We start from the raw sequence: 11,688 nt of genomic DNA, 5'->3' as shown, positions 1-11,688 counted from the left end.
CTTCCCGCCTAGCTGTGGTGGCACCAGTTGGGCCTGTTGCACGGGCTTGCCCCCCCCTCTCTCTCTCCTGCCCTGCCCTGCTATCCTGCCCTGCCCTACCCTGTCGTGCCGCGGTGCGGGTGCAGTGCGGTCCCTCTCCTCTGTCCACTACACGCGCGCCCGCCGCCGGCTGCGGGCGGGTGGGTGAAGGGTTGGGAGGAGGCCCGCGCCCCCCCCCCCTCCCTGCCCTTCATCAACCTGCACTCCTCCCACCCGGGCCCCTGTCGCTGTCGTGTTTCCATTCCCGTCGTCTCTCATTCCTTCGTTTGCGTCCCCCGTCCCATTCCTTTATTCGCTCTCTCTTCACCTCCTCACCTCAACCACCTCCTCCTATCCCCTCCGTCGCCCGCCGCCCCCCCCGCGAACCTCTTCCTCCATCCCGCCGCTCACGACAATCTTGCTCGGGAGGCGAACGGAGTGACTCTTTCGCTCGCCGAGTCTCCCCGTTCATGTCCGCACGGCCCTGGAACCCCTTTTGGAGGTTCTCGCGACAAATGCCCCGTTGACGACTGATCGCTGTCCTCGACGAGCCGCGCGGCGCAAGGTTACCGACTGACGCCTCTTGACGGACTGGCACCGACGACAACGACGACGACGACGACGAGTCCTTTTCTACAACTCTATTGACGAATATTCGTCAAGTCGCTCATTTTCCCGCTCTTCTCTTCGTTACCGAACATACATTATCGTCCCGGTACGCAAAATACATGTGAGTCACGGCCGACTCGACCTGCACGTATTTGGCCTCGATCCTGCGTTGGACGGCGGTCTAGCCTGATGTCGCTTGATATGCCCCAAGTGTCAGCGGCGACGGCGATTCTGACATGCCGGATCATCCATCGCAATTTCCATTGAGGCAGCGTCAGTCATTCTCCAGGCTGCAAAACGGAGACTGATGAAGGATTGCTAGACAACGCTCGTTGACATATACGTCAAGTACATTCGCTATATTTGTTCCTGACAGTGAGACCGGTCCAGCCCCTTGCAGCAATCGCAGCATTACTTACCGCGTAAGCAGCATACTACGGCATCTGGCACTGCCGTCACCATCATTTGCACTACTTATATCCAACAAACATCGCCTCCGCTTGCCATCGACGCTTGACAAGATGCGCACGACCTCAATGTATGCGGCTGCGGCCTTGGCCTTTGCCGCGTCGGCAAATGCTGTCGCCCAGCAGGCCGACCGTCCTCGCATCTACTACCCTCGCCAGATCAGGCGAGAGTTTGTCAACTCGACGGTTACCGAGACGAGCCCCATATCCACGCCGAGCGCTCTTCCTAAGACGACGGCGGGCGAGTCATCCTCGAGAAGGGACCTCGTTAGCGACATCATCTCGGACATTCTAGACAAGGATAAATCCTCGTCTAAGTCCTCCTCGTCGTCTTCTGACAACAGCAACGTGAAGACGGTCGTAATCGAGAGCACCGTCGTTGTCCCTCCGCCTCCGGTGGGAACTGGCGGAACCTCTAGTCCCACCATTCTGCCTACGGAGAGGACCACGCCGACGACGAAGACGAAGCCCACTGGAACGACGGACACGATAGGCGCGACGGAGACGACGGAGACGGCGGATCCGAAGAAGACGGGGACGACGACGGAGACGGTGGATCCGAAGAAGCCGGAGAAACCGACGGAGACGACGATGACCTCGAAGACTCCGGCGACCAAGTCGCAGACAGGGTCGTCCACCGAATCCTCCGACACCGATACGGCCATCGTCATCGCCCCCACAGGCGTCATTTCCAGCACCAAGGCCACGACCTCGAGTACCTTTCAGACCTCGAGTACCTTTGAGAAGACCGCCGTCGAGACGACGCCTCTCGCCAACAGCACCTTGACTGCTTCTTCGGAGCCCGCGAAAACGACCTCGACCGATGGCGGCATCCTCAAACCAATCGAGACCCTTGTTAGCTCGGTACTGAACCCGAGCCCCGTCAATTCGACCGTCGTGCCCACGGAGACGTCCAAGGCAGTTCCCTCGGCCACTGAAACGTCGACGACGCAGACACCGATCATTGTCGTCCCGCCCGTGACTTCGATCATTGGCACCGGTCCGACAACCACTTCATCCCCGAGCGGCAGCGTGACCGAACCCATTGGCAACAATACGTCAACCAACATCCCCTCCATTACCAGCGTTCCAACATCCGTCACGAATAGCTTGCCTACCTTGAGTTCGACGGCCACGGGTGACATCCCCGTTGGCAACTCGACCACGGGCACCGCCACCCCCACGGCGACTGGTACGGCGCCTGGTACCATCACCACTGGTACCACCACTACCGGGACTGGCACGAGCCTGCCAACAGGTATCCCCGTCACGAATGGTACGAGCACTGATGTTCCAACGTCGGCCCCCACCGACACCAAGACTGCTTCAGTGCCGGCGACTACGACTGCCATCAACAACTCGACTGTGGCCATCTCGACATCTGTGCCGCCTTCTACTGTTGTGACCCCGACAAACATCCCGACGACCACTGAACTCCCATCGACGACGGTGCAGGGCGTCACCAGCATCCGCCCTACGGCAACGCTCACCAACACGGATAACTGGCTCCCGACGTCGATTGTTGCCGAGCCCACGACCGCAACCTTGTCCACGCCGACCCAGACGCCGACTGGGCCCAGCTCCACGGGTCTTCCCACGGGCATCCCTGCTGTCATTTCTCCCAAAGACGGCAAAAAGGATGTGCCTGCAGGCACAAAAGAGATCCAGATTGGGTTCCTTCATGCCCTCAACTATGAATTCGTTGCCAGCAACACTCTAGCCGCGGCCCAAATCTTCGCCTACCTCCCCAAGGCCTTGGCTGGAGCTGGTGGCTTTGCTGTTGATAGGGTTCAGGTGTCCAGGCTTGTCCCATTGGACACGAGGAGGCAGCAAAACTACATCACCACCATTGCCAAGATCAATTACCCGGAGACCCTGGTCAGTGCACTGCAAGGGGATATCATCAACCCCAACTCGGCGCTGTACCATACTGGGGACGATACCGTCCGTAACCTCACGGCTCTCATCGACAGCCGGATTGACATCTATGGCAACTTCCATGGCGATGATGGCGGCCCAGTGCCCACTGGAGACCCCGGCAGTGGCAAGAAGAACGAGAACAATGCCTTCGACAACAACGACAGCGGCGGCCAGTCGCCCAAGCAGATGGGCACGACGGTTGGCATCACAATGGGCGCTCTTGCGTGCAGCGTCATGTATGGTGCTGCCATGTTCATTGTTGCGCGTCGCTACAAGCGCAAGCGTCAGGGCCACCGCCGCACCAGCTCTGTCACCAACAGCCAAGACTCGTCCGAGATGCGGTACACGGGCGCCGGCAGCCCCGCGCTTATGGGCGGCGCTCTGCTCAGCAGAGACATGTCCAACTATGGAGGCGCCGCCGGTGGCCGCGACAGCCACGGCAGCGGGCGCAGCGGCGCTGGTAACTCGGGCCGGACAGCCAACATCTCAGCCCCTGTGGCCGCTGAGAACTCTCTGGGCTGGAACTGATGATGCGGAGCGGCAGCCCATGCCTCATTTTCTTTTTTTAAACATCTAACACATCTGAGCCATTTTGTCTTATATTTCTTGACGACTTTCGATACCCTTCGGAGGAACCGTTTCACGATGGACTCGACGGGCGAGCGGCCGGGCGTGCCCAATTTTGGACAAAAGGGACGCCCCGACTTGGCGCATTGGATACCAACCAGTCCCGGACTGTGCGTCGGGCACGCCTCTTTGCCCCTCGGGTCTTGTCGCAATACGCACCGTGCGCCAAACGACAGCGCCCTTGTACCCATGCCGGGCACCACGTCCAGGGATGCGGGCCGCGACAATCGTGAATTCTGCTTCTGGCCCTCATCCCGGTGACCCGAGCCTTTGTTTCTATTAATGTTTTGGTTTGGAAGATGAAGCGACTTGGAGTTTGGGCCCGCGCGCCGATTCAAGGCGTGTCAACCACATGTTGAATCGGTTGTGGTGGCCAAACTAGGACGGTGGAAGGGGCCAGTCGGAGGAGGACAAACAAAGTCAGGCGGCGTGTAGGCGCGCGGTGCGCCTGGGCGGAACGATGCAGGCCGTGGGTGTCATGCAGCCTGCGTACGAGTTTATTTGTACGGGCGGTTGCCTTGCCTACCTTAGCTCAGCTATCATGTCCTCATAGACTACAATCAATGGACGCCGCGAGATGCAAAGCCCGCGCCCTCCTGCTACGAAGAGACCTTGCTACCTTGTGCTCGCCACGGTGATGTAGCGGGACAGAAGGCGGACATGTCGGTGTGGATTGAGCCAAGGGCAGGGAGGTGCCAGAGGCCGTAAGTAGCGCAGCGGTCTGACGGGAGGGGAGACGATGTGCTTTCCCAGAAGGCGCTGCTGGATGCACTTACGTCCGTAGTGAACGCCTTCTGGGAGCAGACTGATGCGTTTGTGAGGTGGCTGACTGGATGGTCTTACGTCAGTTTTGGCTTCGTTGGCGATGCGCCCTAGTAACCCCGCGAAGCGAATTGGAACCACAGGCGCTGGGGACCACTAGCTACCTGCCGTCCATCGAACCTTTAGGGCCCGGCAAAGTGCCAGGATGGGATGGGTTGCTCCCCCCCCGCACCACCTACCCGGGCAGCGGTCCACTGCAACACGGCGGAGTTTGGGCCGTCATGGGCGAGCAAAGCAAAGCAAGGAAGCTGTTTGTAGGGGGTAAGTTTGGTTGGCACTTGAAGGTTTTCTTTCTACTACACATCAATAAGTAGGATTTCGAAACTTGGTCCTTTGAGCTTGTTCTACACATCATCTGAGAACTTGGCCCCTCCAGCTTTTCTACTACTACACATGGCCATCTGAAGACTTGATCCTTCAAGCTTTTGTACTACACAGCCATCTGGAGACTTGATCCCTCAAGCTTTTGTACTACACATAGCCATCTGGAAAGACGAGGGACTCATCACTCGCCCCCGTCACTTATCGAGAGATACGTACACACACAGAGAGCGAGACATACAGCGAGACGACCAGCCAGTCAGTCAGTCAGTCAGTCGGTCGATGCGCAACAATGGCTCCCCCGACCGCCGCCACCACTACTACGACGGCGACTATTAGCAGCACTGCTGCTGCGGCGTGCGAAGGCCGCCGTCCGGGTGAGGTGGTGAGGATGGACACGACGAAGGGGCCGGAGGAGGAGCAGGAGGAGGAGGAGATGGAGTGCCAGCTGGCGAGCCTTAGTCGGGGGCCGAACCCTCTCACCGGTGAGTTGATTGATTGTTGGTCCTGCGAGCGGGCGGAGAGAAAGGGAAACGCTGTCGGGGTTTTTGGTGTTGGTGTTTGACGTCCTTGTGTCTAATGGCGAGCCAGGCTCGGCTCGCTTGTCTCTAAGGGATGACGATGATGATGACGATGATGATGCTGTTGCTTGCTGTTGCCGTTCTTGTTGCCCGCTGACAGTGTATCGCCTTGCACAGGAATCCCCACGTTCCCGTCCTTCCAGGAGCACCGCAGGCACATCGTCGTGCACATGGCGGCCGTCTTCCGCAACTGGGCGCGCAACGGCTACACCGAGGGCATCTCGGGCCACATCAGCGTGCGCGACCCCGAGTTCCCGGGGCTCATCTGGATGAACCCCATCGGCAGGCACTTTGCCCTCTTGAACGGCAGCGACATGCTGTGTCTGCGCATCAGCGACGGCGAGGTCGTTGGTGGTAATAGGGTGAGTGAGCCTGCTCCATTCCGTCGGTGCCGTCTTGGTCCAGTCGTCCCCCCCTCCCCGTTGTCTGCCTGCGCAGATGATGTTTACTTAACCGGCCACCACGCAGACTCGACCGGCCAACAACCCGGGCTATTACATCCACTCGGAGATCCACAAGGCGCGGCCCCACGACATCCACGCCGTGTGCCACGCGCACACCATCGCGGGGCGGGCGTGGGCGGCGTTCGGCCGGCCGCTGGACATGATCACGCAGGACATATGCGACGTGTACGGGGAGGCGCTGGCCGTGGACGGCGAGTACGGGGGCATCGTGACGGCGGAGCAGGAGGGGCGGCAGATCGCGCGGGCGCTGGGTCGGCGCGGCAAGGCGGCGGTTCTGCTCAACCACGGGCTCATCAGCGTGGGGCACACGGTCGACGAGGCGAGCTTCCTCTTCGGGCTCGTGGATAGGAGCTGCGAGATCCAGCTGCGCGTCGAGGCGGCGTGCGCGGGGGGGAACCCGGCCCTGAGGAAGAGGATCATCCCGCGCGAGCTGGCGGAGGCGAACTTTAGGATGGCGGGGGAGAAGAACTGGCTCTACGAGGAGGCGCAGCCGGATATCCAGTATGAGATTGAGATGGCGGGGGAGGTCATACGGGCTGGGCTCGATGACATTGGGGTGGATGTGTGAGAGTCGCAGAGCAGCAGCAGCAGAGCAGAGCAGAGCAGGGCGAAGGGCAATACGATGATGGGATGCGAGGGCATCACCACGCAGTACGTACACTCAGCTGGCAGAAGAGCTGCCTGTCTGGCCCTTTTGATGATGATGATGATGCTTTACCGCTCGCTCAAATGATCGTTTCTTGAGTGACGAGGTGTAAGTAAGTACAAAGAATCGATGGATGACATGGGGAGCACGATCGGACGGACGGACGAGCGAGCGCCCCCCCGTGCCGTGACCTGGTGGCGGCGTAGCCTCTGCGCTTTCTACCCCCTGCAGCACGATCCGAAACACATGTCTGAATCTGGTTGGTACCAGGAAAAGAAGGGGTAAGTAAAAAAAGTCGCCAGCCATGTGAAGTCATCGCACGCGGCGCAGGGCACATACTCGTCTGAACGGTAGACACGCGCATGACGGGACACAGCTTGGGGCGTCCCAAGGCCATGTACGTCCCCGGCGGGAGGAAAATGGTCTCGCAGTGCCCGTGATAGTAACTACTTTATGTTGGTCTTCAAGTCAGCCTGCCTGCCGTGAAGGTCTCTCTCTCTCTCTGGTGACTTTGGTTAGGGCGGAATGGTAGCTCCCATGCATGCACGCTCTATCATTTATTTACCTGGGCCGCGGATGTTCCTCAAAGGTCATGGCGCCTGCTATGCGCTTCCACCACCGGGCAAGACGACTACTACTACATGCACCTGACTGCCTATTATCGGCGGCCCCGTCGTGGCTGCTGCGGGGCTCGGAGGAGGAGGAGGATGGTCGCCGTGTCGCTTGTAGATATGTCGGTGCCGGGTTTGGATCCGTGGGTGCGTACGCCGGTAACGGTGGGGGGCATGCGGCGTCGCGGTGGCAGCAGCAGAGGGAGCAGCAGGCCGCGCCGGCGGACTGAGGTGGGAGCAGGACGTATTGGTTCATGGCGCGCGATACGCTATTTTCCCCAGTGATGGGCAATGTGTCCTGGGCGGGAAAGCGTTGGTCATGCTGTCATGCTTGGGAACATCTCATGGAGAGAAGAGAGAGACTTCTGTGCCGTTTAATAAAAACGGTGATGGATTTGGGCTGGGCTGTGTGTATGCGGATGGCACATGTCACGCACGGGCTCACGAGGGGCCAGACGCCACCTCGCGAAGAAGCTGGTTCAGCTACCGGTCACGATATACGAAGTACACGGGGGTTACGCCGGGGGAGGGGGAGGGGGCGCCGCGAGCAGGCAGTTGATGAGATACCATGGATGGGCACTTGTCCGAACAAGGGCCCAACGTCCAGATCCGGAGTCGGAGCGTGACCTCTTCCCTTACGTATCGCCCCTTGTTGCGCTGGCGAGCGAGCGGTGTGAATGAGGATGAGGTTTCATTCAGCTTTGGAGCCAAGGTGGCTTGCGGGCTTGCAGCTTGGGCTGGTGCACCAGAAGCTAAAGCTAAGCTTTTGTTCATGTGCTGCTGCGCGCGGTCGTGTCGCCCAGGGGGGGGGATGAATGGCGCCAGACTTTTGGGGAGCGGTTGGTAGTAGTACGTAGGAACATTGATCTCCTGTTACGTACCAGAGCGTGAGAGGGAGGAAGAGAGTGAGTGAGCGAGTGAGCGAGGGAGGGAGGGAGGGAGGGAGGGGGATAAGTCCAGAGGCGCAGACCACGTGCGCTGGATGCAGCGGGCGCGTCTCGATTGGCATTCGAGGGCTTCAAAGTGCCGTGGCCCCCCAATGACACGGTAGTGAGTAGGGTAGGGTTCGATGGCGGGTTGGTGGGTGCTTGGTGGTGGTGGTGCAGGAGAGATGTAAATGGAGCTTGCTCTGGTCCAGTCGTTCGATGAAGACACATACATTACCCTCCAGTTTCCGTTTTGGGGGGCATGAGTGAGAACTTGTGGCGGCGCGCGCGCTGTCTCACGACTGGAAGCGGTGCCATCATGTCTAGCATCCCTCTCAATGGCAGGTTACATGAATGTCATTGACAGTGTATTTTTATTTTATTTTTGTCCGTGTATCCAGCCAGCACGTAGCATCGCCCGTGGTGGTACTGCTGGGCACTTCAATTGAACCCTGCCCTGACGCAAATAGCAAGACACGTACTGTTGACATGTACTGCGTGCACGAGTGAGTGAGCCGATAAAGTCTGGGTGATGGGTGGCGACGTTGCAGTCTGATGATACCTACTGGGTTGTGCCGTCTCACCGTTCATGTCCTCCGGTCCTGTCGTGTGGTGACAGAGCTCCCAAGACCTCCAAGTCACTCACAGGGCCCTTGCATGCAGGTTGGTTTCTATCCTCCCATATGCGTTTGCGTGCGAGGGGGTGGGTGCACGGGAATACTTTGCCTCACGCGGACAATGCTACGGGATGCGAGTGTTTGGCCAACGTGAGCCCTTGCCTATAGTCAGTAGGTAGATGTGTGGCCCCTCACATGCGCAGTGGTAGGAGCATTAGGCCTTGATCCTTATCAAGGTTGATGGCTCGAATAATTGAGCTGGCGCGCGGACAGTAAGAACGAACTAAATGGCATATATCCCGCATAGACACTAACCGACTACTTTATTTTGACCGCTGTGCTTAGTTCTTTAATCTTAAATGAATGGACCACGCTGCTCAAGCCAGGAACAGTTGATCAGACACATCCAACTTGGCCTCATCATTTCCCGGCTGCCGAAGCTGTTGTTGGGTCTTCCTTTCGTGGATGAGTCGCTGCCTGTGGAGTACATGTAATAAGCCATCATGTGTCTGTAAGTGGGAATCTCAAATCCTGCGATTACTGTCTCAAGACTTTTTGGCAGCTACTACCGTCAGACGGCATCGCCATTTCGCTGAGCGACGGCTCATCATCCCGAGCTCATACATGCTCCATGTCATGAGTATATCGCTGCAAGTTTTAGATTCATCCAGTCAGCAAGCCTGGGACGACAGATGCTTAGGCAAACCGGCGGCACATTGGCTCGTGAAAGCTTTAGCTGAACGAATGAGTAGTAGCAAATACCGGTACATTCAGGCCGACGATGGGTTGCTGTTGCGAGCCTAGCCTCGGTGTGCGGCTGGTGCTGGGAGCAATACCAGACCCCATTTTGCTCGACCAAGGGGGCCAGCCGAGGATGAGCTTCATGTTGTGTTCAACGACGACTTCGAATTGATCAGTCCTAGAAACAAGAGTCCCCTCCGAATAGTCGGGGCTTTTCAAGACTTTTTTGACATGAGAAAGAGTTCGTGTGATTGACACAGTGATAGCCGCCCAGCGTCTGCGCCTATGTTGGCATGGAGCGTTGGTTGAAGTCTCCTCATGCCGGGATGCACGTGTGTATGTGATGTGTGTATCTCACTGAATGCTAGATCCACCATATAGACGCCGTGTTACATTGTACCTCGAATGCACCTGACAGTAAGAGACCACAGCACAGGAAAAACAGATCCGGGATTGTTCATGCTAGACTAAACGGTTCAGCGAGATCCGGGGACGAAGAGGGGGATTTCCATGGGCATGTCCCGGTGCGGGCGCAGCGAGTCGATGGACCCGGAGACGTGCGTCTTGTCGACGGGTTTCCGCGTGAAGAAGATGAGCATGTCGCGCGTCGCCTCCTTGGTCTCGTCGACGGCGTACACGGGCGAGAGGCTGTGCTTGCGCTCGTGGTCGACAATCATGAGGGTGTCGAGGAAGTTCCTGTGCTGGACGCGGGCGAGGATGTGGTGCGGCGACACGTCGTCGAGCTGGACGCCCGTCGTCTCGTCCATGTCGTGCATGAAGGTGGCGGCGCTGTTGGGCGCCATGTTGCTGCTCCCCAGGTACGTCGTCATGGTGTGGTCGACGCCGTCCGAGTGGACGCCCTCGAGGGCCGGCTCGCCCACGAGGTCCGGCGTCGTGACGGTGCGCAGGTTGAAGAGCGTGCACACCCACCGGTTGGCCCCGTACGCGAGCCTGGGCCGGTGGATGGTGGCCACCCCGTGCAGGACCATGGCCTTGAAGGCGAAGAGGGCCTGGAACGCCGAGTTGAGCTGCAGCTCGTTTTGCACCTCGTCGAACCGCCGCAGCTGCCCCGAGTCGTGCCGCTTGAAGTCCTCCTCGGCCGTGAGCGTAAAGGGCTGGAACTCGAGCCGCCGGAGCGAGTTGGAGTCGAAGTCGATGAGGAAGCGGCCGTTCCTGCTCCGTCGAAAGGGGAGCGTCGGGTCGTGGTACAGCCGGTTGCTTACGACTTGCATCCGGGGGAAGTCCTCGGGCCGGGCCCCGAGGCCGAGCAGCAGCGACTGCATCTCCCTGCTCTCGACGAAGATGACGCGGTCCTCGACGTACTTTTGCCGCAGGGCCATGATCCTGGCGACGGTCTCGTAGAACTCGGGCTTGTAGGCCTGGGCCAGGACGTCCAGCTGACTCGTCCCCGGAGCCGGTCGGACGGCGGGCTGCTGCTGCTTTTGCTTCTTCTTCTCCTTGGCTGACTCGATGGTCGCCGCGGCGAACCCCGAAGGAAAGGGCGGTGGTACCCCTTGGTCGAGGGGCATGATTCTAGGGTCCACGGCCTCGACGGCCTTTGCCTCGGCAGAGTTATGGAACGGGCGCCGGCCACCAGACGCCGCGCGGAGGAGCACGCCACCACAGGGGGCGGCATGGGCCCTGCTGGTACGGAGCAAAGACGTGGAAGCACGAACTGCCCGTGTTGCTGGTGTGAGATTCATGTTTTGTTTTGCGATAGTTAATTCTTTTTGCAAAGTCAACTATGAGACAGGGGCTGAGAGTGTGCGTGGCTCAGGGTAGCCTCTCGGGTGAGATGTTGGGGACTGGCTCAGGGCAGCCCTCAACGTGAAGAAGAATAGTAAAAGGAGAGAGGCTCAGGATAGCCCTCTATCAGGATTTGGTGAAGAGTGGCTCAGGATAGCCCTCTGTTGGATCAGGATAGAAGAGTTTTTGGCGGCTCAGGGTAGCCCTCTTTTTATTTTCTGTCTTTGTTTGTGTTTTGGATGGGAAGAGTGAAGAAAATGGGAGAAAAACTGCGAACAATTTGATGATGAAACGACGATTCCGCAACCAAGACGCCGAGTTGGCACTGATTATCTTTCGATACGGGGGGCTAATCCGGAACGCAGCCATCTCGGGCTTATAAGGAACAAGGTGATGGATCGACATGCCGGTTACTTGTTGACGTCTGCTCGCAGTCGAGGCCCACCCCAGCCTGATGTCAAGTGGCGGCCAGCCGGCAGCAGGTTGGCAGGGGCTCCTTCGGGCTCGTGCTGGACAGTTTGCTTGCCTTCTTCGCTCCAGTCCAACATGAAGCTATTAGCACTAGGGGGGGG

General features: G+C 58.8%; 3 protein-coding genes across 3 annotated transcripts; 2 read left to right on the top strand and 1 right to left on the bottom strand.

Moving 5' to 3' along the window:
* Positions 1–233: 233 nt before the first annotated feature.
* On the top strand, positions 234–4,250 carry JDV02_010755 (uncharacterized protein). The gene is made up of 2 exons (XM_047992514.1): positions 234–748; positions 950–4,250. The coding sequence occupies exon 2, from the start codon at positions 1,149–1,151 to the stop codon at positions 3,540–3,542; it is 2,394 nt and encodes a 797-aa protein (XP_047848528.1). The 5' UTR covers positions 234–748; positions 950–1,148; the 3' UTR covers positions 3,543–4,250.
* A 78-nt stretch (positions 4,251–4,328) lies between these two features.
* Positions 4,329–6,542, top strand: JDV02_010754 (uncharacterized protein). Its single transcript, XM_047992513.1, has 3 exons — positions 4,329–5,269; positions 5,483–5,727; positions 5,834–6,542. Exons 1-3 carry the CDS (start codon positions 5,077–5,079, stop codon positions 6,395–6,397), a joined length of 1,002 nt encoding a protein of 333 aa, XP_047848527.1. The 5' UTR covers positions 4,329–5,076; the 3' UTR covers positions 6,398–6,542.
* Positions 6,543–9,846: 3,304 nt separating this feature from the next.
* On the bottom strand, positions 9,847–10,899 carry JDV02_010753 (uncharacterized protein; the record flags this gene model as incomplete). The annotated part of the gene is made up of 1 exon (XM_047992512.1): positions 9,847–10,899. One exon carries the CDS (start codon positions 10,897–10,899, stop codon positions 9,847–9,849), a length of 1,053 nt encoding a protein of 350 aa, XP_047848526.1.
* Between the last annotated feature and the right edge of the window lie 789 nt (positions 10,900–11,688).

This window comes from Purpureocillium takamizusanense, chromosome 14 (genome assembly GCF_022605165.1).
Source record: "Purpureocillium takamizusanense chromosome 14, complete sequence".
Classification (NCBI taxonomy): domain Eukaryota; kingdom Fungi; phylum Ascomycota; class Sordariomycetes; order Hypocreales; family Ophiocordycipitaceae; genus Purpureocillium; species Purpureocillium takamizusanense.
Note: the sequence above shows the minus strand (reverse complement) of the source record. Positions and strands in the feature narration are given on the sequence as shown.

What these genes read in the sequence shown, in the direction of transcription:
- JDV02_010755 (XM_047992514.1), top strand. Translation starts at nt 1,149, where the DNA reads ATGCGCACGACCTCAATGTATGCGGCTGCGGCCTTGGCCTTTGCCGCG.
- JDV02_010754 (XM_047992513.1), top strand. Translation starts at nt 5,077, where the DNA reads ATGGCTCCCCCGACCGCCGCCACCACTACTACGACGGCGACTATTAGC. An exon ending in GGGGCCGAACCCTCTCACCG is followed by an intron (nt 5,270 to 5,482) that starts GTGAGTTGATTG and finishes CGCCTTGCACAG; the next exon opens with GAATCCCCACGTTCCCGTCC. An exon ending in AGGTCGTTGGTGGTAATAGG is followed by an intron (nt 5,728 to 5,833) that starts GTGAGTGAGCCT and finishes GCCACCACGCAG; the next exon opens with ACTCGACCGGCCAACAACCC.